Below are 23,697 nucleotides of genomic sequence, written 5' to 3'. Positions count from 1 at the left end.
ACATATAAGTAGATGGAAACTGTAACGTAATGCTAACACAAAAAAATCCAGGATAGTAAGTGAAGCAAAGTTGCAAACTAATGTGTTTAAGCATTATAAAAAACTATGGAAAGTATGTGAATCAGAAATAAGAGTAAGGGAGAATGGTGAACAGAAACTGAACCACTTTGTCATTGAGTCATTTACCATTTGCTTAAAACAAAATGGCTAAATGGGTCACAAATTAGATCTGCATTATTCATTAGATTCCTCTGCCTGGTGGAAGACAAGTCCAGGAAAGGTACAAATCAGATGTGGTGTTTTTGATTAATTAATAGTATTAAAATACTTCTTTTTTGGAGTTAAGTACTTGGTATGCTCTTTAAATTTTAATTTTTCTGCCCTTCATTAGAATTAAACAAGAAATAAATCAAAATAGCATCTTTCTGTTTCATAAAATGTTCAATATTACACCAATTCTAACTAAAAACACTACACAAACTACTTCTACAGCATTATTTTTATGCTATATGAACTTGTTTTGATAATTGTCTTTTAATAGGACAGACAATGACTTCTATTTCCCAGAAAACTACCAATGCAGCATGACTTAAAAAATAAAGTTTTCAAGATTCTAAAGTGGGACTTCTATTTTTTAAAAGTTTAACAGGCAAATAGTAATGCATTCGGGCACCTCCATATTGGACTAAGATTGCACCATGTCAGGGTTCAGCAATTGCAGGCCTCAAAGGCCAGGGTCATGCAACTTTTCCCTAATACACCACAATCAAACAGCTGAATCATTTCCTCAGTTTGAAAATCCAATTAGCTGATTAGTTGACTTAATCAAATAATAATTGCCTTATTTGAGACTTGTGTCTGTATTATTGTGGAGGCAGAACATCTGGGTCCATGTTATACAGCTGCCACTCAACCTGATCATGCCCAGACTAGACTGGCAATGCTCCAAGAATCCTAATTTACTGTGATGTTTTGAGCAGCACAACTGCCAAAGAAGTTCTTCCACTGCTCTGGTTGCAACAGCAAACATCTCGCAAGGACCTGGAATGAACAATCCATGTTTTTCCAAAACAAAAAGAGGAATACAATTTCATTTTGCTTGTGCTTTGCAGTTGATGATGAGGAAGCTTCTTATAAAAGTACACACACCACACTTTTTACTGCTGCAGAAATTCATCCACACCTTTTCATTGACTAATGCACTGGATAAACACTTTTCTTGCCAACTATTCTTGCTTAAAAAAATTCTCATTTATTAACTATGCAAAATAGTTATGGTCAAAAATGACAGCATACACAGGCAGATCTAAAAAAAAATTATATTGCATAGAAATGCAATATTTCTTGCATCATCTGGAGTGATGATGCAAGATCTTCATTTCATTATACTTTATAAAGATCATGAAATGAAATATTTCAAGCTATTATTTTTTTAAAATTAACAGCTATGGGAACAATATGTAGTTTATGTGTATTTAAGGTTTAAAATGACAACACTGAGTCCATGTAGATTGAGAAGCACTCCAGATAAAATCGAAGTTAAAATTTTTAATTGCTTGAAAATTAAGTACAAAGCCTCTAACAGCTGAATAAATTAATGTTCAATTTCTGGCTGGTTCATTGACTATGTATTCAAACTTTTCTTACCTTTTAATGTTTTACTTTAGGCAACTTTGGATCGATACAGAGCAACCTATTTTTGCCTTTGTTCTTTATAAACCTCTTTTGACACCAAATACTTCACTATATAAGGGTCTCTGCCTGTTCACACACCACACATCTCTGACTGAGGCAACATGAATAATATAGAAGGGAAAGTAGAAAATTTCCTGCCAAGCTGAGCTCCATACCTGGCAGGAAGGAAAAATTACGTCCCTGCAGAGTGGAGTCCCGTGAGACGAGGCAGAATAAGTTCATATTTACATGAAGCTCAGGAAGAAGAAAATAAACAGGCCTGCATAAACAGATGCAGAGTAATCATGAATAAAACCTCAGAGAAAGTCAATATGTGTGTGAGCACAGGTTTATGTATTGGCTTTCTGAATTTGTGAGTCAGCAAAACAAGGAAAAGGATTGTGTGTAACCAAGAATAAAGGAATGTAAAAAAAAGTAAAATAAAGGGTAAACAAATACTGCTTTTTTGCTGCATATCAAGATTTGAGCTTCGGTTGCTTTGTCTCTGTTGCCTAATTGCTAATCACAGTAGTGCCAACCACACAGGCCACAGCTTTATTTTTGGCGAAAGACTTTGTTTGATATTCCCGCTAGGACTCCATGATGGAAAGTTCAAAGAATTCCAGACTTTAAACACATTTTGGTTTACCACATCAAACTCCACCAAAATGATTGGTTAATAACAGCAGGTGCTGGAAATAAAATGTAATTTAATGTCTGAGTTTTGATAAAAATAATAATTAGGAAAATAAAAAGGAAAAAGGCAGAAATGTGACGGTCCATCACAGGGATTTAAAATATTTAAGATCCTGTAGTATGTTTAAGAAGCCATGGATATGAAACAAATGTTCAAAATTACTTTAAAAAATGTGAGCTGATATCTGAGTTGATCCCAGAAAAAACTATATACATTTGCTGAACACCCTTGCTGCCAATGTATGATTTTAAAGTAAAATATTCCAAGCACATTTTAAGCTATTTATTTAAAGTCAGTTGCAAACAGTTAGAGCAGCTTCAAAGTTTCTCAGGATATTCACCCCAGCGTCAGAATACAGTACATAATACTCCTCAAAGTTGCATAACACCCAAAGGAGCTTCATCCCAGATTCTATGGGCTTCAGTTTTCATGTTAAATACATAAAAATGCAATTAGAAAATGATTTAACATGAGTCCCTTACATTTGAATGGAGTCAAATGTAAGGTTATCTGTCTACAAGCTGATGCTTGAAATGATCTCAAGTAGCAAATCTGGAAAATTAGGATTGTTTGTAACTGTTACTGCTGCTCACTGTAGTTTTGCAAAGTCATTTTACTTTCCTTCAGGAATGTCAGAGATCATAATCTCCCTTGATCCCACAAATTGGAAACTACATGAGAGCTGCTAAAAAATCTACTAAGTAAATAAAAAAAGGGAACACATCAAAAAAGGGAACGCATTCAACTCTGGCTCTAGAGACAAGCACCTTAAATAGCAGCCCAACCTTATTAATAGCTGGTGTCATGAGGTAAGGTAAAGTCAATACTATACCCAATAATATGAATATGTATTAGAAACTGCAGAATACATTGGCAAAGTCCCACAATCCATTAAAAAACTTTGATTTTGTGGTTCTGAGTACACACAGGTAAAAGTGCTGAGCTTCGGGGTGACATGCTTCACATGCAAACTTATTCTTACATTTTTTATTCTCATATTACGTCTCTGGATGATTTACAATGTTGCATGATTTAGAATATTAAACCACTGTGGCAACAGATGCGCCAAGTTGAACCAAGGATGTTGGACACAGACATGCACATGTGGCTGTGGTAAACCACTTACAGGCTGTTTATGCAGACTTATAGTGTGTGTGTATGCATGTGTGGGCCAGATGCATCCATCTTGTTTATAGTAATTGTTGTTTTCATCTTAGTGAAGCTGCATTCTCTTCTAAAAAGACGGAGGGAAAGATGGAGAGAGAAACAAAGAAAAGGGAGACTGGGGTGACGCAGTGGTGAAGAGACAGCGGCCCACACAACGAGTCAATTCAATTAGGAAGTGAAAATCCTTCCTGACCACTTTAATGTGGTTACTGATTGAGGGCAACTCTTTTGATGATCAGTCCACATGTTCAGAATGCACTGTTGCCACCAGACCCAACTATGGTGGACAATGACACATAGGTTTGAAAGTAATTTGAATTTGTAGGATCAGGATTTAATATTGAAGACCAGACTGTTCCAGCAACCACAACAGAGGCTACTGAAGTTTGGCCAGAGCTTTCAGGGAAGGTCAAGTTGACCAGAAGGTCTTCTTGTACGCCATACATAGGATGTTAATAGAGTTTAGAACATTGTATTGACGTCCACAAACACTTGCAAGGTGATAAGATACAGCACATGCCACCACAAAGATAAATTGCTGACAATTTTATTTGAAATTCAAAAACATATTCTTTTGTGTGTGCTGGGATTGATTAGCGTTGGACCACAGACATGTCTAAAACTGTTGGGCTCGCAAAAACTGGAATGACAAACTCCTATTTTATACGATTCTTTGCTCGAACTCAAAACTAAAACAAAATCTCTATTTCGGTTTATAGATTTTTTCATGAATAAAGAGTGTAATATTAAAGAGTAATGTGTCTGAAGTCAGTGTCTACCGAAGTATGCCTTGGCAGAAAAAAGTGAAGATCCTAAATTCCACACAAAATTTGGATGAGTGCAAGACATCTGGACATCATCTGGCTAATCCTCTGCTTTTCTAACAGTAGGTCCCTACTGTTTAATGTGCCTAAAACATTTTGGGTACATTAAGATGAATTTGTGTTTTTCTTTATTCAATAGATGTTTGATAAGAATCAAGGTAAGAAAGGATTTTGAAGTCTAATTGACATGTACACCAAATTCCACAATAATCTGAACCCAACCTAAAGTATAACACACAGAAGCATGCACACATAGACACTGCTATTTGGAAAAAAAAAAAAAAAAAAAAGAAAGTTTGTTAAAACTAAGCACACCCCAAAAAGTAGAGATGCAAAAAATACCTACAGTTAAATGAGGGAAAAAAAATATTTTATCATGTCTATGAAACTGGCACAAACAGGCTAAAAATACAAAATTCAAATGATCACATTTATTCTAACATTGGCAGGATGATTTATAACCTAAACCTTCATAATATGCTGCAATTTTGCCCGAATCATATTGGTGATTTGAACAAAATTGATGATCATCAGTTCTGCAGCATCAGTGTGCTAGTTGTTTCCATCTCCCCATTCCAGTAAAATTGTCTCTCTCAGTGTTGGTGTCATACTGAGTTGAAGACTCAAGTTTTTTGTTAATTTTATTTTACAAATTAAAATAGCTTGCCATAATAGACTTTCATAAAATTATTTTTCCATAAACACAAGCAGTAATAACACCAAACATGGGTAGCCTATAAAAATGAAAAACACACCACAGAATATCTCCTCCAGAGTTCACTGAATGTTTGAACAGCAGCTAAAACACACAGTGGAGCAGCAGAAACAGCTGGAAACACACACACAATTTAACCTGAGAACAACAGGGTCCACGAAAAGGCTAAGTAAAGAAAACATGTAGTGACTGGCTTACCACAAAGAAAGGATTTTTCAGATATGAAAAAAAAACACTACAGCAATAAATGCCATAATCCATGTGACCTTATGACATCATTTGTTTTTTGTAATGGGAATAGATTCAAGACTACTTGCAAATGGAAGTGATTTGCACACAAAATACAGCTACTGCAGCAAAACCCAAATTTTTACAAAATAGAAATATATTTTCTAATAAGCATTCAGCCTCCAAGTTAGTACTTTGTAAAACGTTTTCACTGGATTTATACCAGCAGGTTTCTTGGGATAGGTCTCTTCAATCTGTGCATACAAGGGGTTTGACGTTTTTGCCAATTCTTTTCAGCAAATCAAGCTCCACCTCAGTCAAACTAGGTGGAGAGCAACTGTAAGCAGCTATTTTTTTCAATTAGATTTAGGTCTGGACTCATGCAGTGACATAAATCCACAGGCCAATCAACAAATGCAGTCTGGTGCCAATCAAATCACTTGCATGTCATACCCATGTTGGCCAAGCTCTTGCCACTGCTGAGGTGGTTCCAGAAATCAGGAAAAAACAAAACAAAAAAACTGTGGAGTATTTGCAAATGGAGATGAATTCAAGCAGGGCTGACTGTGGAAACAGGTTACAGCCAAAGCAAGGAGAAGGGGCTTAATCAAAGCTTTCCTTGTTCAACTTGTGAGTTTTGATGGACAGTTTGCAGTTATGCAATGTATTCTTAATTTTTAAAATGATGACATTAACAGTGCTCCATGACATATTGAGAGCTGAGGATGATTTATAACCTAAGCCTTCAGTTTTTCCTGAGATTAAAGAACTGGCATCTGTTTACTAATTCGATTACTTTAGAACATAATATGCTGAAATTGATTTCATTCAGTTATATCAGACTAAAAATAGTTGAACTGAATGTCATTTTTTTTTTTTTTTGATTTCACTGCAAAATATTTTGAACCATGCAATGTATCACTTTCCTCCCACTCCAAAAACATGTTGCTACTGTTGGTCTCACACAAAAAGGCATAATTAAAAACACTCAGGCTTCTGGTTGTAATGCGACTAAATTTGGAAACCTTTAGAGGATATGAATATATTACCAGACATTGTAGTTCAATGGGATTTTATGCAATGGAGAAACGCAAAGCTCAGCCAAGATAGTCCACTTCCGCTACAAATAAATCAAAAAAGTGAGTGACTGCATTCACTGACAGGTCTTTTGAAGAGAGATTGTCACTGGTGGCCATGTTAACCTCTGTCAAACATTATGTTAGATTTATTATTTTTATTCTGAGAGTTTACAGCTTTGGGACAAACATAAAAAAAGGCTACCCACAGATGAGAAGGTTCTGACTGACATGATTGGGTTTTTTTTCTCACTTTCTTGGGACTAAAATGATCAATAAAGTGAGTCCAGCAATTCTTTGCTCATAACGTGCAAAAAGATAAGACCTTTACTTCTTAAAGAATGAACAACCGCATCACAATAGCAGTGAAAGATGACTGAAGAACTTCATGGAGAACATTGAAAGGTGTATCTTCAGGAGCAAAGACAGTTCAGCTATTGGTTGGAGCATGCTGTTGCGATATCTTCCAGTGAAGGAGGTTCATTTCAGGCAGACGATTATCTGAATGCATACTGCAGTACCATTTAAAGAGCTATGACAACATTCACACTTATAGCTCTTAAAATGGCGCTAGAGTCTGCAACAAGCTATGTTAAAGTTCCACCGCTAAAACTTGTCAGCATCTCTTGTTTATTGACAAACTAAACATAGAAATAATCTAGGAATAAAAATATATATATTATATATATATATATATATCAAGAGCAGGAATGCATAAATTTCAAAGTTGTACGCTTTTATCTGGTCTAAATAAAACAAGTATCACTTTGTATCATGTGTCATCAATGTTTTGTAAAAAAAAAAAAAAAAAGAAAAAAGAAAAAAAAAACTTCAGCCAATATTGGTGGTGATGTATGTCTATAATCATATCTTAAAAGTAATCAACATGTGTTTTGATGAGGCTGTTAATGGATTAAATGTGACTTTTAAAAGTTATTTTAAGTAGGTATTCTTTTCTCTGAGCCAATACTTCTTTATTTTTAGTTTTTTATTGTTCTGATGTAAATGTAATGCCTTTATTAGTTGCAAGCAAAAAAATCATCATAATTAACACTAATAAAACCCATATAACTAATCTATATGTGTTTAACATAGTGCATTGAGTTACTGAATTTTCAATAATATTCTAATGTAAAAAATATGAAACTGTACATTTGACACCACAGAAAATATTAACAGTATTTTTTGTGAAAATAATTTTTGTTTTTAAAATTCAAAAAGTTGTTTGTTGTACTGTCAGCCCACTCCAGAAAAGGGTGATTCATTTGACACCAACATTGTCATAAACAAACTATTAGGACATTCATGCCCAAAAATATTGTATGTAAACATGTGAGCATAACAGATATATACTTTTTATAATGATAAGTGTTTGTGGTTGTTGTAAACCTGGAAAATAAACCTTGATGTTGTATACTCTAAAAGAACATTGTTTTCATGTGACAAAATGAATTCTCCAACGTGTGTGCATGTATAGGTGTGTGTGTACGGGTGTGTTCCTTGATGTCTTGCAGCCTCAAAAGCCCCCCAGAGAGACGAACCGTGTTGAATAGTGATGTAATTAGAACCAAGTATCTTGCCAGTGTAGCCACAAGTGCATCAGAGGGGTCCAGGGTGATTTAAGTGGACAAAGTGGACAGAGGAGGGACAGTAAAAAGATTGGCTTCCATTGCTTGAAACCACTTTTAATCTCTTTGGTATTCTTCTCAATTTTCCTGTTTTATCACCCTCTCAATTGAAATCAAGCTGGAAGCTGCATGTCCTGTAAATGTCTTGCTTTTCTACCTTCGGCTGTTTTTCTTTTCTTTTTTTTTTTATTATTTCAGTTTTTTGTTTTTCATTTTTCTTTTTCTGTTAGCATGATTTATGGCACCTTTATCCAAATTCATTTATACATCCTATGGTGATTTTCTTAGTGAAAAGTGTACAGTGGACAACAACATGGTCTAATTTGAGAAATTGTAAGCACAACAACATATTGACACCATAAAATGTGGTCATTGTCCTCTATGTAGTCTAAATAAATTGCTACATATTGATGAATCTCTCATAACTGCTGCAACAGTCTGCCCTGAATCCATTTCTTTAAATAACTATAAATGTATGACAGGCTAATAAATGCCCTGGCAGTATATGTTCAAACTAATTGCTGTCGAATATTAATGGTGACAAATTTTGTTTTTCTCAAATCATTCTCAGAGCGCTTTGCAAAGTTTCTCAGACTCTTAAATCATTCAGACACGTTAAGATGAGGAGGATCTTCACCTCTACAATGATTTTCTTCAAAACGATTGATTTTAAACCTTTTAGCAAATTTTACATTTTTTGCCCTCTTACTTTGAACAGGTTGTTCAAAGTGAGAGGGTTCAGAGTAGAACTGCATCGGCCAGTAAATTGAGCAGTTTTCATTTCGGCTCAGCTGGCTCTTCTGTCTGTCAGTCTCCCGTCACCTCAACCAAGACCTCAAGAGATGATAATACACATTCAGTAATACCTAAGAACTATCTAATAATAGAAGTAATATACTGCATTCAGGTTTTCAGGAAAGTACACTCCCTGTTCTGAAATGTCCTGAAGCCATGCACAACCCTATATTTTAAACTGTGGGCACTGTTAGCCTAACTAAATTAACTTCCTACTTGAAATAGCATATTCTAGAAAACATCTTGTGAAAAAAATAATTTTCAAATGAATTATTTATTTAATATAATTGACAAGAAAGATCTTCAACAAATGGATTGATTGTAAACTTTTAATTAAACATCCTAAATCGAAGCCTGGAGTCTGATAAAATGAATGAAATGAATACTCAGTGTATAAAAAACAGTCGTTCATAATTGGTTGCTTTGTTGCATGTTGATGTTTGGCTTTGTATATGTATATGGCTGCAGTATTTATAATAAGTAAAATATCTAAATACATGGTAGGAATAGTAACATAAGAATGCTGCCAAAACTGCAACACAGTGTCAACTTTTGCATAATGTGAATGGCAAATCATAGCTTAATCTAATGGGTTTTCATACACTTTTAAAACATTTATCAAAATCACATAAACTTGTCAAATTGATATGGCTGGACATAGCTAAAATTCAAAAGCTAGGTAACGTCTGTTAGTGTTAATCCAGATTGATAATTTTAATGATTGTGGGTTACAGCAAATTAAAACCTAATATTTAGTTATTCCTGTTTTTCTGGACCCTTTTTAACCACACTTTTTTCATCCACTCAACTTTCCATTAATATGCTTGAATATAGATATTTGAACAGCCAGCATTTTTTTTCCTTCTTTTTTGCTCTTTTGTGACTTGTCTGCTGGACAATTTTAACTTAAGTCTTAGTACTAAGCAAAAGTTATCATAATAGACAGACACAAATTTGAATGCTTTGTGTTTTCTTTTATGAATAAAATTACTTGAATAAAGAAACTTTTAGAAGGCACTAAAGTTAATGAGATGCATCTAGAAATCTTCAGCTTCATTGCTTGTGTCTCGGTGTGTAAAGCTTGACAGACTCACTTGACAGAACCTTGAGGTTCCCTAGAAATACAGCAGCTAGACAGGCACTGGTCTGGTGTTGCAGAACCAGAGCAACAGCTTGGAGGCAGAGGAGCAGCCACTGGAGAAAAAGGAGAGGGAGGAAGAGGAAAAGTAAAGGAGAAAGTGGATCAAACAAAAAGAGATGAAAAATTTAAATAAAAGTACAATCCCAATAAGGGATGAGAAAAATAAATGACAGGTAAAATGATGCAAAAAAGAAAGGTATAAATTGGGTAAAACAATGAAGAAATTGTTTTATTTCATTTTTTATTTGTTTTTCAGAGAATAAAGAAAGGGCATGAAAATAAAGTGGATCCAATAATAAAAAGTGTCAGAAAAAGGCAGTTAAGAAAAAACAAATGTAGAAACAATAATGTGAGAAAAAATAATAATCAAGAAAAAATAAAATGTGATGATGTACCAAGAAATGGGAAAAAAATGCACAAAACACAAGATTAAAGGAGTAATTAAGGATGGTTGTAACAGAGGGAGGGGCCAGGAGAAAGAAAGGGAGGAGTAGAAAAAGGAAAAACAAGGTTAGTTTACGCCAAGAGGATTCATCAGACAGCAGGCAGGAAAGACTTCAGAATGGGTGTGTAAATCTGTGAGCGTCTTAATGATTGTGATATATGGTAAATAATTTCTCAATAACAACGGAAGAAAAAGGAAACCCGATGTGCATAAATATAACTTTCAATTGAATATATTTCTTTCATTTTACCGTTGTTTGTCAAAGTTTTCAACCTTAAACCTGAGTGTATGTCGTGAGAGGCAGATAATGTTAAATAACAGACTATATCATATTTTTATATTTTATATGCAGTACAATAGATTAAATACTTATAGTAGTAAAACTAAGATGTAAAGTAGTAAAGTATGAGCTTCATTACCAGCAGTCAAATCTCAAAACTAACTGCAGGAATGACCAGATGATTTGGGTCACATGCTCAGCAATAAATATTCATACATTTGCACAACAAAACCACATTTAAGCCCTTATCAAGTTCAGTCTGGAGCAGAAATTTTCAGGAAATTAATATTAAAGTAAGAGAAAATAAAAACAAGTGATATTTTGTTATTTTGCATGGACAAGAAAAATGGAGAACAAAGACCAATTGCGAGATATGTAAAGCTAGTAGAGATATATCCAAAAATTGCAGGAAAAAGTATTTCTACAAGGCATAAACTCAAGGGAGCTCAAAACAAATGCATGTTGCACTTCTCAAATTTTTAACTGTAAGAAAAATTGAAGACTATGTACTCTTTTTCTTCATGTTCATGCGCTATTTTAGCTTGGTCTGAAACATAAAATACTGTTACGTACATTTAAGAAACATTACATCGAAAATCCAACTCATGGGAACATTTGCAAGGCAAGGCATTGTACATTTGCGAGAAACTATTTTTTTCACCAGATTCAGTCGATCCTTACTCTGACTTTCACAATCAAATGATCTATCTTTGATAAAACTTTCTGAGCAGCTTGATGGCCACACAGATCTTGCAGAACTAAGTTCAAACTTTGAAATGTTTTCTTTTAAACTCTAAAATGTTGTCTCCAACTAACAGCTACAGTAATGACCTCAGTCTGCTTTTGATTACAGTGTGAAGCAGGCATATGCATATTACTTTCCAAGACATTCGGAATAAATTCTACTGTGACTTCAACAGGTATCAACATATTGAAAAAGTTAGTTTGTGAATATAATGAGGGGATGAGAGAGAAAGCGATGGACCAACAGAATGAAAAATGTGGCAACCTCAAGCTTACTAACTATATTACACCGAGTTGAAAGATAAATCAGGCTGGGATATTGAACAAGAAGAGTCTGTGCGGGCGGAGGTGGATGGTTATTTCTTTCCCATTATATCAACATTCAACAGAGATAAATGGAAAAGCTCTTTTGATTTCTGGATATCCTAGATACTTTGGGATTTCTTTGCTGCAGATAAAATAAAAGAAAGGCTCAAGATGAAGTATTTTAACACTGGAAATTAAATGCATCAAATTAAAATCTGTTTTATTTTTTATTGCATTTTACTGAAATATTTAATGAGAAGTTAGACACTGACATTGACAAACCAAATGAAAAACAGTTTTATGCAGGAAATCTGTCTCACCTGCTGAGAGCATGGAAACCTGCACAAGACTGACTCTATAATGAATTTGTCTCCCAGAAGTAATGTCTCCATATATGTCCAAGACTGAAATCGCATAATGTCGGCTTAATTGTCTTTTCTTGACATAAGATTTGTTTTTAGTGAAGATACAGCTCTCTTTACATTAGCATTGTTAATCCTGCAGATGGTTGTTCATTTATATAACATTTCAGAAAGGTTGCCTTCTCTCCAGTAACCTTTTTCATATAATACCTCTGCGGTTCACACAGTAATTGTGCTTTGCACCCAGTGACACAGGATACTATGGCAACCTGTTACCTATAATCAGCCCACTTCTTCCAGCTTGTTCATCCTATGGCTGCAGGCTGCATTTCTTCAGTCTGAAAACGATGAGCAAGGAGCTGCAGCTGAAGACAACTTGATGAAGATTTGCACATCCACAACATTTTCATGACTTTCTCTTCCTGTTTAACACACATCAAGCGTTGGTTTTATGGGATGACATGCTCAAAACCAAGTTTCTGACTAAGAACCAGTAAAAACATCATGAAATTAAAGGTAAATTGAATCATGTAAAACTATCCAAAGCTGCATAATTTGAAAATAAGTATCTGGGTTTGGTTGGCTCAGGTTTAGTTGTTGGGTCCAATGGACTGACTTCAGGTTTAAGTGAGGACAAAAAGTTTGTTTTTTTCCCACATTTTGACTTACAACTAACAATACAGAAAGGGTCGTCTTTACATCGGAATGAGAGCAAGTGTTAGCCTGACTTGTATGTTACAGGTTTGCTGTTGAATGTAGCTGACAATATTACTTCCAGCCACCACTTCCTTTTAGGCTGGTATTGTTTCAGAGCTAGTGTACAGTTCAACCCAGAATATGTTTAAAAATACAAAATAAATAAATAAAAAAAAATTAAAAAACGTATTTAAGAAATCCAAAGTTGTCAGGGAAGCTTTCAAGCGTGAAAATTATGTGCAGTTATGACTCCTCAAAAAACATGATACAAACATGTACCTTAAGTCATTTTCACTGGTGTATAATGTTTCTCTAAAAGGAGCTGTAGTGATGCAGAAGCTGCTGTTCGACCAAAAAGCAGGTGTGTTTTAAGACACCATGCACTTTCACACACAGCAGAGTATTTTAAGCTTTGTCCTTTCTTGTTCCTCAGCTTCTACCTCCAGAATGATAAGCAAATGGAACAGTAGTATGAAAAAGTGAATAATATTAGCCATTAATCACATTTATTTATGCCTGAATGAATAAAATAGTTATTTTTACTGAAACCTTTTGGTTTTAGACTGACAAACTACTACCATCATGTTGACTGTTAGTATGATCCTGTCTGTTTAAACACTTTCTTAACTTTAAGCAAGTCACAGCAGGACACAAACATTTCAAAAGTTCCAGTTCTACCTCATTAATCCAAATGACTTTCCCAAAAGCTTTTAAAGAAAAGATGAGACAGGCCAATGTGTGTCAAATCAGCATTTTCAGACGTTCCTCTTGAAATTAGTCTCATGATATTATGGTCTGTATGCAAATATACTTACCAAACTAAAGCACATTGAAACTAATGTACTCTAAAATTGATATTCTAACATAACAAGGTCAAATTTGACAAGTCAGACAAAAAGTAACTGGTTTAATTTCATGGCACTAAACCGGTAATAGATCTTCAGCAAAATGTTTAAAGTTTGTTTAATTAATAAAGAAGTCTTATAAAGGTTCTGATGTAACCTTTATAGTTTCCTCTCCACAGTTAAGCACTAATGATATTTCTTGCATTTTCAAAAGTTAAAAAGTTTTTTTCATTTTTTTTCACCTCAGTCAGACTAAAATAAAAAGCAGAACAGTTCGTTCCTTTGAGATAAAGGATTGGTTTGGAAATTTAGCTGTTTTCTCCAGCATAAAAGCTCTTTTGACAAACTAATTATAAGGCTGAATGACTTGCTTTGTTCAAACATCTGTCTAAAGTCCATGTTTTATTGATTATTGACCTAAAACATCTGTAGTGAAAATTACACAGTTTAGGATGAATGCATTAAAAGTTACCTTCAAGAAAAAACAACATTTTTCTGAAGCTTTTCAGTTCTTTGCTGTAATCAGTAATTTAAATAAGAAAAAAATAAATCCCCCTTGATTCACCTTGATGTTGAGTTTACTTTATAAATGGAGAAGGGAAGGGCAAGGATGGCTTTTTAAAGCTTGGAAGCTTCACTGAATTATACATGAACATGTTCTAAATTGTAAGAAGGTGAAATCTGTTTTTATCCTTTCAAACAGACAGAAAAACATTTAGAGAAGAAGCTTTGACATCTGCTGATATACAAAAAGCATAAAAATGTGAGAAACTAGAAACAAATAACTTTATATTTGCTTATTTTTCAGTTTTGACTGAATAAGCTCTTGCATAATCTGAGTTTCTTGCACTTTGCCATAGTAAACCTCTTGCTTATTACAGATTAATGTCATCATCTCTCAATCTAAACAAGTTTGACACATTTGCCTGTTATTGAATGTTACACTGTAATCTGCTCCCCGGCACCAATCAAATCCATTTGTTGCGTGAAGAGTAATCCTTCCTTTAATAAAATGAGGTAATGTATTTAGATGAGCTTGTTTCAATTCAATTTAAGATGCTAAAGTGCTTAATTGATTCTATTTGAATAAACAATTATGATTTAATTTGAGGCAGAGTCAAGCAGTGCTGGCTCTATGGCTGTCACAAAGGAGAATGAAGTCTTTTCCCATTTACCAACCCTCCAGACATGTAAAAAGAGAGAAAATTAACTGAATGGTGTGCTTAAAATACAATGCACTGAAAAATCACACCAAGTGGCAATTCCATCAAAGGCTTAATTATGAAATGTATGCAGCTTAAGAAAGGATGTTTCTAGGTGCTTGAAGAACTACCGGAGTTCCAAAGGATGAAATGTATTTTCAAATGAATGTTACAAAACAGGTTAATTGCTGACAAAGTTAGAAAACTAAACTGATTAAACTGTTTATAAAGCAGACAGTTACCTAGTGGCTAAAAAAGGCTGTGGTGTTGGTGGTTGCAAAAGCAAAGACTTGGGCTTCAGATAATTTAGAGAAAGACTTTTTGTTGGCTTAAAAAAAGTTCTGGTAAATTATTGAGTGACTCAGGCAGAGAAAGAAGGATCCTTCCCAGGATGTGTTTGGTTTGGGAGTGGGACTGCAGACTCAGGCTGGTTGGTGGAAGGAGCTCTATGAAAATTTCTACAATCCAGTCACCATGTCTGCCAATTTGAGGAGTTGGAGGGAAGTAAAGAGATTAAAAAGCTACAAAGTGGTAAGGCATCAAAGATGGACACCTCTCAGCCGCCATTGTTAAGGCATTTGTCAGGTTTTTGGAGGGAAAGATGGAGTAGTGTGGATTTCATTCATCATTTTGAAACAAAGATTGTTTCACAGTTTCTGGCCGTACATCTGTTTTCTCACATATTGAAAAACAAACAAACAAAACAATACATAAAACATGTAATTTAAAAAGAAAAGTCAAACTCATTTTTGCTTTATTGCAAGCCGTAGTTCAGCTACAAATTCTACTCAGCAAAGTCATTTCACTAAAAAGCCAGTAAGATGACAAGAGAAACAATTTTAAAAACTGTAATTGTTTTTCTTCATCATCACTCTTCTAATCTTTGTGACAATCAACCTGCAGGGGGCGCAACCTGAAACGGCAAAGTTAAATTTATTCAGCTTGAATTATTAAAATTTATGCTCCAGATATATTAACTTAAGACCAAGAATAAGATTTTTTTTCCTCCCACTTTCTACATTTTTCAAAAGGTTAAAAAAATATGAACTACCTAAAACTGGATCTATCAAAGGAGTAGAAAAAACTGAAGAGACAAGGTGATATTATATGATCATCTCACTCTAAAAACCCTCTGTTTTGTTATTTTCTTAAACTACAAAATCTGGTGCGTCATTTGGATTGTGATATGTAATGGTTACTAATATATTTCACTGCTTTTACATTGAAATGAAGGTGAAAAATGGTAACAGCAAATTTACTGCTGTGGAGATAAAAGGTATAAGTTCCAAAATCAAACTCTACTAAAATCTCCGTAAAGCCTTAGACATGTCCTACGTCTTATATTAGTGTAACCTTTGAAAAAGGTTTCTTCCATTTGATCTGAGTGACTGAATTTTTTAAAAAAAGTTATGAGACCTTATCGTTTTTTTCAACCATCAAATCCAAAGTGTCACAGAAACGAATGAATGATTGGTATTTTAACATACAGTCTGATTCTTCCTGCATCAAATCAAAAGCTTTGAAGAATAGCTGTGCTTGCTTCATAATTTATATATGTCCTTTGAACTAATAGGGAAAATAATTGCAAAATTCCACTCTTTTTAAAACTGTTGTTGGCTCAGTTTTTTGTGCTTTATGGCTGTGTGTTTAACCACCTCTGTGTTTTACTGCAGAGCAGCTGAAAAAAAAAAACATCAGCAGCATACCAGCCAGCAAAGTCTGAGTCAAAGGCTTCATCTCCCAGCAGGGGGGGAGCTCACACACAGTACATTTTGACTGTCACAAATGATGGAAACTGGTCATTAACTTTGCGTTTTAAAAGACCAAAACATAAATCATTTTTACCTGGTATTATTAAAGTAAGTGTAGGAGGTTTAAAAATGAAGTTTAAGGCATTTCTTTTTTAAATATTTACTTTTTCATGCTTAATTTGCATTCCTCCTCTCCAGATGAGTGATATTCATCTGCTTTTTAAATATGTTTGTGCTCCAAGTCTGCGATTATTTATGTCCTTTTTTTACCTGCATGAGTAGCATTTTCTTCTCCAGTTGATTCTCTAACTCATGTACTTCACCTTACTCATTATTCTAATTTCTCACCTCCACTCTGACCTATTAACTCATCTCCTACTCACTTCTTCCAAACTGTATTCTCACCTTCCTGCTTTCATCTCACAATTTTCTCTTTCCTGCTTTCTCCTTCCATATTTTTTTAGTTATGTTGTTTCTCCTCATTTGTTCTGAATGTGTTGTTCTTTTTTGCAATTTGTTTCATTTTTTTCAGTTTTTTAATTACTTAAAGTGTTTTTGATACATTAAAATGTCAATCTTACTAAAATGACTCTTTCTGCCTTTTATTTTGTCTTTTCTTTTCCTCTCTTGTGCACATTTTATCCGTTTCACTATTTGTGTCTCATTTTGTGACCTCTGTCAGTGAACAATTGTTTCTCGATAGTGCTTGTTGTCTTGGGACTGACTCTTTTCAGATAAATGACTCCAATGAGAGAAAGAATACTGAGGAGACGTTCTTTTACTGTCTGTGATGGAGTGTATAATGAACAGTGTTAAGGCGCCATGGAGAATGGAGATATCATATGTCATTCCTTTACTTTGCCAGCTTAAGTGGCTAATTCATCATAATCAACATACATTTTCACTGTTATGTTTGGAGTACAGCAGGCATATATAATGATTCAATAAATCAGAGGTCATTGTGAAAAGTAATTTAAGGATTAGTCTCCTAACATATTAAACAGTGGTTGGATCCAACAATTACCAGAAACAATTTGTCATAAACTGTTTTTCTTGCCTGTAAGCAAACAAGTTAATGAAAAATTGTGTGGTTATTGGTGCCTAGCAGCTTACAGATTGCTGGTTTGGATCTCAACTAGAGTCCTAGAGAGGATGTGTTATTTATCTAATATATTTGATATTTCAAACCTTGTAATACAGCGACTATTGAATTTGAATTTAATATGCTGGGAGCTTAGTTTCTTATAAAAAAAAGAACAATGATTTTTAAAAAAAGTCTCCAAACACAACCGTTTTGTTCTGTTCAGTCTGAATATAAACATCATTTCATAATTTTACAAATTTAATTTCTGACAAAAAGACCAAAATAAAATTAGTTATTTTACTAGTGGTCTAAATCTTCTCATAGCTGTAGTAGGCAACTAATAAAATTACGACTTTAACCTATTTTTTACATCCTCCCTGTTGTCCTCACTCAAGAGGAGTCTAAAACCCAATCTGGGCCACTCTGACATACCCTTGGCATTTTAAAAGCTCCAACTCTCACAGCTCAGTGACTGCACTGTAATGGACCATGTGGGAAAGGCTTATATAAAAAAGGATCCAATCCATAAAACTCTTCAGTAGAATGGATGTCTGGCTGAGTGTGTAGAGAAAATAGTTATGTTTTGGTCTGCTTTCGGCAGCCCCAGGCAATCTCCTCATCCTGAGATTCTACATTTCAAACAAATGAAATAAGTGTCATCATTTTTTATTGCCTTAATGTGTTTTCAGTTGATGAGGAGTGATGTTTGTGCAGGACATCAGAGAGGACAGCGTCGTGGCGTACGGATAGGTGTAGAATTGGTAGGTTGGACTTATCCACGTTTATTTTTCCAGTGCTTCTATTTCTTTTACATTTTTCCTGCCTTTTGTATCAGTTCCTTCAGTTTTTATTTTTGTAGAATCCCTCCAGAGATCTTAAATTCTGCTGCAGATTGACAGTACAGCTGTTCCTTTTAGCAACATTTTTTGATTATATGATGTATTCCAATGAAACGTTTCATTATCTGTTTTGTTCATCATTTTACCCATTTGAATTTTTCTTTAATTGCAGACGCTTTATGTGTATTTTAAAGTTTTTAATTCTGACCCTTGCTTTTCAGTGACTACAACTAACAAAAAGTAATTTTTTTTAGCAAGCACCTTGTTTTTACATTACTAATGTGACATAAAACTGGAAAAATCAGACTTTTTAGTCCCCTGTCCTATTTGATCTACCCACCATCGCATGGTCTCTTCTCTTTTATTCTAAAAACAGAACAATCAGAACCCAGTTAACTAAAGATGTTTTAAAAATGTTCATGAAAGTAGAAGTACAAATAGAAACTCTGACACACCTTTGTCTGCTCTCAGGAGATTACTAAAGTGCAGCTTCCATCAATCTATTGTTTTTCGCTTATCTAAGATGATTTCACACTGCTATCATGTCCATAAGGAAAACACATTACTGCAAACAAATCCTCAATCTGTCTATTTCTCTCCATTCAAAACCTCTTGACCAATCCAGAAGTAAATAGTAGGTGAGTAAGGAGCTGGTTCATTGTTCCACAGTCAGGACAAAAGCCAGAATGCACTTCTTCAACTTGATGTGCATTGAACTTAATACATCAGAGTAAAATTTTCCCGTAAATCATCAACTACTTCTACCTTATAAAACAGAAACAACTAATTTTCGTACAGAAAGGATCCAGCAAAACTGCAGAAGTTCAAAAGTAGAAAGCTTTCCTAAACCAAAAGTAACACTTACTTACAACCTGTGATATTCATTATAGGCTTATTAAACTAAGCATTAAGCAGTCGAGGCTCCAAAAGGCTCTGTTAAATGCAACATTTTTAACATGATACCTTTTGGACAACAGGTCTATACTTTGAAGGTTTTTGTATTCAACGCAGAACCTCTGACAAGTGGTACACAGACCTTAGGCTGCCCCTATGAGCCATAAAATCATGCGAGCAGAACCTTTCTGAGTGTTTCTGCAGTCCAGTTGTACAGGTACAAGATCTCAGCACTTAATAGATGGTTACCAGCACACAGCTCCAATCTTCCTGAGCTGTCAGTGAATTCCAGTATATATATATATATATATATATATATATATATATATATATATATATATATATATATATATATATATGGGGGGGGGGGGGGGGTCAGTGTACACAGACTGATTTGGATTAAATACTTGCATTACAAGGATTAGGAAAATCTAAGTGAAGCAGGACCAAGGAATCATTGAAGCCTCTGGGGATTTCCACAAATGCACTGAAGTGTAATGTTTGCAGCTTGGCGACAACTGAATAGATGATATCACATTGAGTGTTGCCAGGTAACACAGGTAATCCCTGTTGGAAGAAACCATGAATAGAAATTCACAGTAGTTCAATATCTAGCATGTGGAAATATTACATCTCTAAAGCTGCAAAAAGTCAGTTGATTATTTTTGCCTAATCACTTGAGATCAGTGACCAACAGGTTAAACAGAAATTCAAACTTTAAAATCTTAATTTTTAAAGTGGATTAAGTGCATCAGCACAAAAAAACGGCACTATTTGCCTTTAACTCGATGCTCTTATGTTGGTATAAAAACTGATAATGCTTATGAATACATTGTATAATGCAGAAAAAATAGTTATGTTGTGATTTCTTCATTTTCTGTTGCATCAAAGCCACTCACTTCACCAGAAAAACCTGTGTCACTGTTTTTTCTCTGAAAATAATCAGCAAGTAGGACTTGAAACATATCCAAAAATTTGTATTGCTTTGTAGATAAAATGGTAACAAAAGCCATATCATTATGGCTTTTGTTACCATAATGATAGTAACAAAAGCCAAAATCCCTCCTATCAATAATGTAATAATTGCAATAATGTTAGAATTTTTTTGAGCTACTTATCATAAGAAAATGCAGTGTTTACTATTGAAAAGCACTTGAATAGTTGACAACTGAGTAACAAAAGAAGATCACATCGACTGTGCTCTTAATGAATTTCTGCACATTCTACTAATTAATCTAATTACCATATTGATTCAAAAGTTAACTAATTAATATCTATCCACATATAAAATAATAAATTTACATAATAAGCCTGAAAAACATTCTGAATACAGAAGAGATCATTCTAACACTGGGTCTATCTTAATTCAACACAAACCTCACAATAATATTTAATCTTAAAAGATTGGATATGACTATATTACTACTATAATAACCACAAAAGGCTTGCTTTGTTTACATGTAGCTTTTCTTTAGAATCTGTGGCCATTTTCATAAATTAACCCCTACCAATAGATGTAATTCAACCAGATGGAGATTATATAATATGCATTATCTTCCCATGCCAGAGGATTATGAACTATGTAAATATGACATTCACTGAGACACAAATAATTATTTAACGGTCACAGATTTGAAAAGTGCATTATAAAAAAAGTAAAATAAACCTTGTAATATAAACCTTGTAATAATATATATATATATATATATATATATATATATATATATATATATATATAAAAAAATTCCCTTCTCACCCACCGCGGGTGGTTCTTATCCTCTGAGCTCGGGTCCTCTACCAGAGGCCTGGGAGCTTGAGGGTTCTGCGCAGTATCTTGGCTGTGCCAAGGACTGCACATTTCTGGACTGAGATGTCTGATGTTGTTCCTGGGATCTGTTGTAGCCACTGCTCCAGTTTGGGGGTTACTGCCCCGAGGGCCCCGATGACCACAGGCACCACTGTGGTCTTCACCTTCCAGGCCCTCTCCAGTTCCTCCCTGAGGCCCTGGTATTTCTCTAGTTTCTCGTGCTCCTTTTTCCTGATGTTGCAATCACTTGGTATTGCTACATCTACCACAACGGCTTTCCTCTGATGTTTATCCACTACGACAATGTCTGGTTGGTTCGCCATTACCATTTTGTCTGTCTGGATCTGGAAGTCCCACAGGATCTTAGCTCTGGCGTTCTCCACCACCTTTGGGGGTGTTTCCCACTTTGATCTTGGGGTTTCCAGTCCATATTCTGCACAGATGTTTCTGTACACTATGCCTGCCACTTGGTTATGTCGCTCCATGTACGCTTTCCCTGCCAGTATCTTGCACCCTGCTGTAATGTGCTGGACTGTCTCAGGGGCCTCCTTGCACAACCTACACCTTGGGTCTTGTCTGGTGTGGTAGATCTGGGCCTCTATTGCTCTGGTGTTTAGGGCCTGTTCCTGGGCGGCCAGGATGAGGGCCTCTGTGCTGTCCTTGAGTCCAGCTTTTTCCAGCCATTGGTAGGATTTACTGATATCAGCCACTTGGGTTATTTGCTGGTGGTACATCCCATGTAGGGGTTTGTCCTCCCATGATGGTATCTCTGGCACCTCAACCTCCGTTCCCTGTTGTCTGAGACATTCACTGAGCACATTGTCTGTTGAGGCTTTGTCCCTGATGTATTTATGGATCTTAGTTGTTTCGTCCTGGACAGTGGTTCTCACACTCACTAGTCCTCTGCCTCCTTCCTTGCGGCTCGTGTACAGTCTCAAGGTGCTGGATTTGGGATGGAACCCTCCATGCATTGTTAGTAGCTTTCTGGTCTTAATATCTGTGGCTTTTATCTCCTCCTTTGGCCAGCTAATTATTCCAGCAGGGTATCTGATTACTGGCAAGGCATAGCTGTTTATCGCACGGATTTTGTTCTTGCCATTGAGCTGGCTTCTCAGGACTTGCCTTATTCGTTGGAGGTATTTAGCTGTGGCTCCTTTCCTTGTGACCTCATCGAGGTTGCCATTTGCTTGTGGTATACCTAGGTACTTGTAACTGTCTTCTATGTCTGCTATTGTTCCTTCTGGGAGTGAGACCCCTTCTGTGTGGATGACCTTCCCCCTCTTTGTGACCAGCCGACCACATTTCTCTAGTCCGAATGACATCCCAATGTCAGTGCTGTAGATCCTGGTGGTGTGGATCAGTGAGTCGATGTCTCGCTCACACTTGGCGTACAGCTTGATGTCATCCATGTAGAGTAGGTGACTGATATTGGCCCCATTTTTGAGTCTGTATCCGTAGCCAGTCTTGTTGATAACTTGGCTGAGGGGGTTCAGGCCTATGCAGAACAGTAGCGGGGACAGAGCATCTCCTTGGTATATGCCACATTTGATGGACACTTGTGCAAGTGGTTTGCAGTTGGCTTCAAGGGTGGTTTTCCACAGCCTCATCGAGTTTGCAATGAAGGCTCTCAGAGTCCTGTTGATGTTATACATCTCTAAGCATTCAATGATCCAAGTATGCGGCATTGAGTCATAGGCTTTCTTGTAATCAATCCAAGCCATGCACAGGTTGGTGTGTCGGGTTTTGCAGTCTCGGGCAACTGTGCGGTCTACGAGGAGTTGGTGTTTGGCTCCTCTGGTATTTACCGATACCCTTCTGTGCCGTGCTCATGTTTATCCATGTGTTTGCTTATCTTGGCCGCTATGATGCCTGACATGAGCTTCCAGGTTGTGGAGAGGCAGGTTATTGGTCGGTAGTTGGGTGGGACTGGACCCTTTGATGGATCCTTCTGGATTAGGATTGTCCGCCCTTCAGTTAACCATTCAGGGTGAGTCCCACTTTGTAGCAGCTGGTTCATTTGGGCTGCCATTCGCTCATGGAGAGCAGTGAGTTTCTTTAGCCAGTAGGCATGGATCATGTCAGGCCCTGGTGCTGTCCAGTTTTTCATACCTGAGACTCTTTCTTGAACATCTGTCACAGTGATGGTTACCGGGGCTTGCTCAGGGAGGTTGCTGTGGTCCTCTCGTAGAGAGATCAGCCACTGTGCATTGCTGTTGTGGGACGCCTCCCTTTCCCATATGCCTTTCCAGTATTGTTCCGTCTCCAGCCTTGGTGGGTCTGCTCTGTTGTTATTGTTACCCTGCCATTGAGAGTACACCTTAGCTGGTTGAGTGGAGAAGAGCCGGTTAATCCTTCTGGATTCATTCTCCCTTGTGTATCTCTTTAGGCGGCTGGACAAGGCTTGGAGCCTCTGTTTGGCAGTTTCAAGTGCTTCAGGTATGGGCATCTGCCTGTACTTTCTGGGTACTGGTCTTTTCATTGCACCCTTGTGGAGCTC

General features: G+C 35.9%; 1 protein-coding gene across 2 annotated transcripts in view; it reads right to left on the bottom strand.

The window, feature by feature from the left end:
• Positions 1–23,697, bottom strand: part of htr4 (5-hydroxytryptamine receptor 4) — a 133,151-nt gene that overhangs the window by 16,944 nt on the left and 92,510 nt on the right. Inside the window, exon 7 of one of the 2 annotated variants that reach the window (XM_055030817.1) lies at positions 9,899–9,998. The exons of the other annotated variant lie outside the window; for it this stretch is intronic. Coding sequence (XP_054886792.1) covers positions 9,935–9,998 — 64 coding nt within the window. The 3' untranslated portion in view covers positions 9,899–9,934. The remainder of the gene's footprint in view (positions 1–9,898; positions 9,999–23,697) is intronic. 2 annotated transcript variants of the gene reach the window in all.

This window comes from Poeciliopsis prolifica, unplaced genomic scaffold (assembly GCF_027474105.1).
Source record: "Poeciliopsis prolifica strain line A6 unplaced genomic scaffold, Auburn_PproV2 SCAFFOLD006, whole genome shotgun sequence".
Taxonomy (NCBI): Eukaryota; Metazoa; Chordata; class Actinopteri; order Cyprinodontiformes; family Poeciliidae; genus Poeciliopsis; species Poeciliopsis prolifica.
This window is presented reverse-complemented; position numbering and strand designations above follow the sequence as displayed.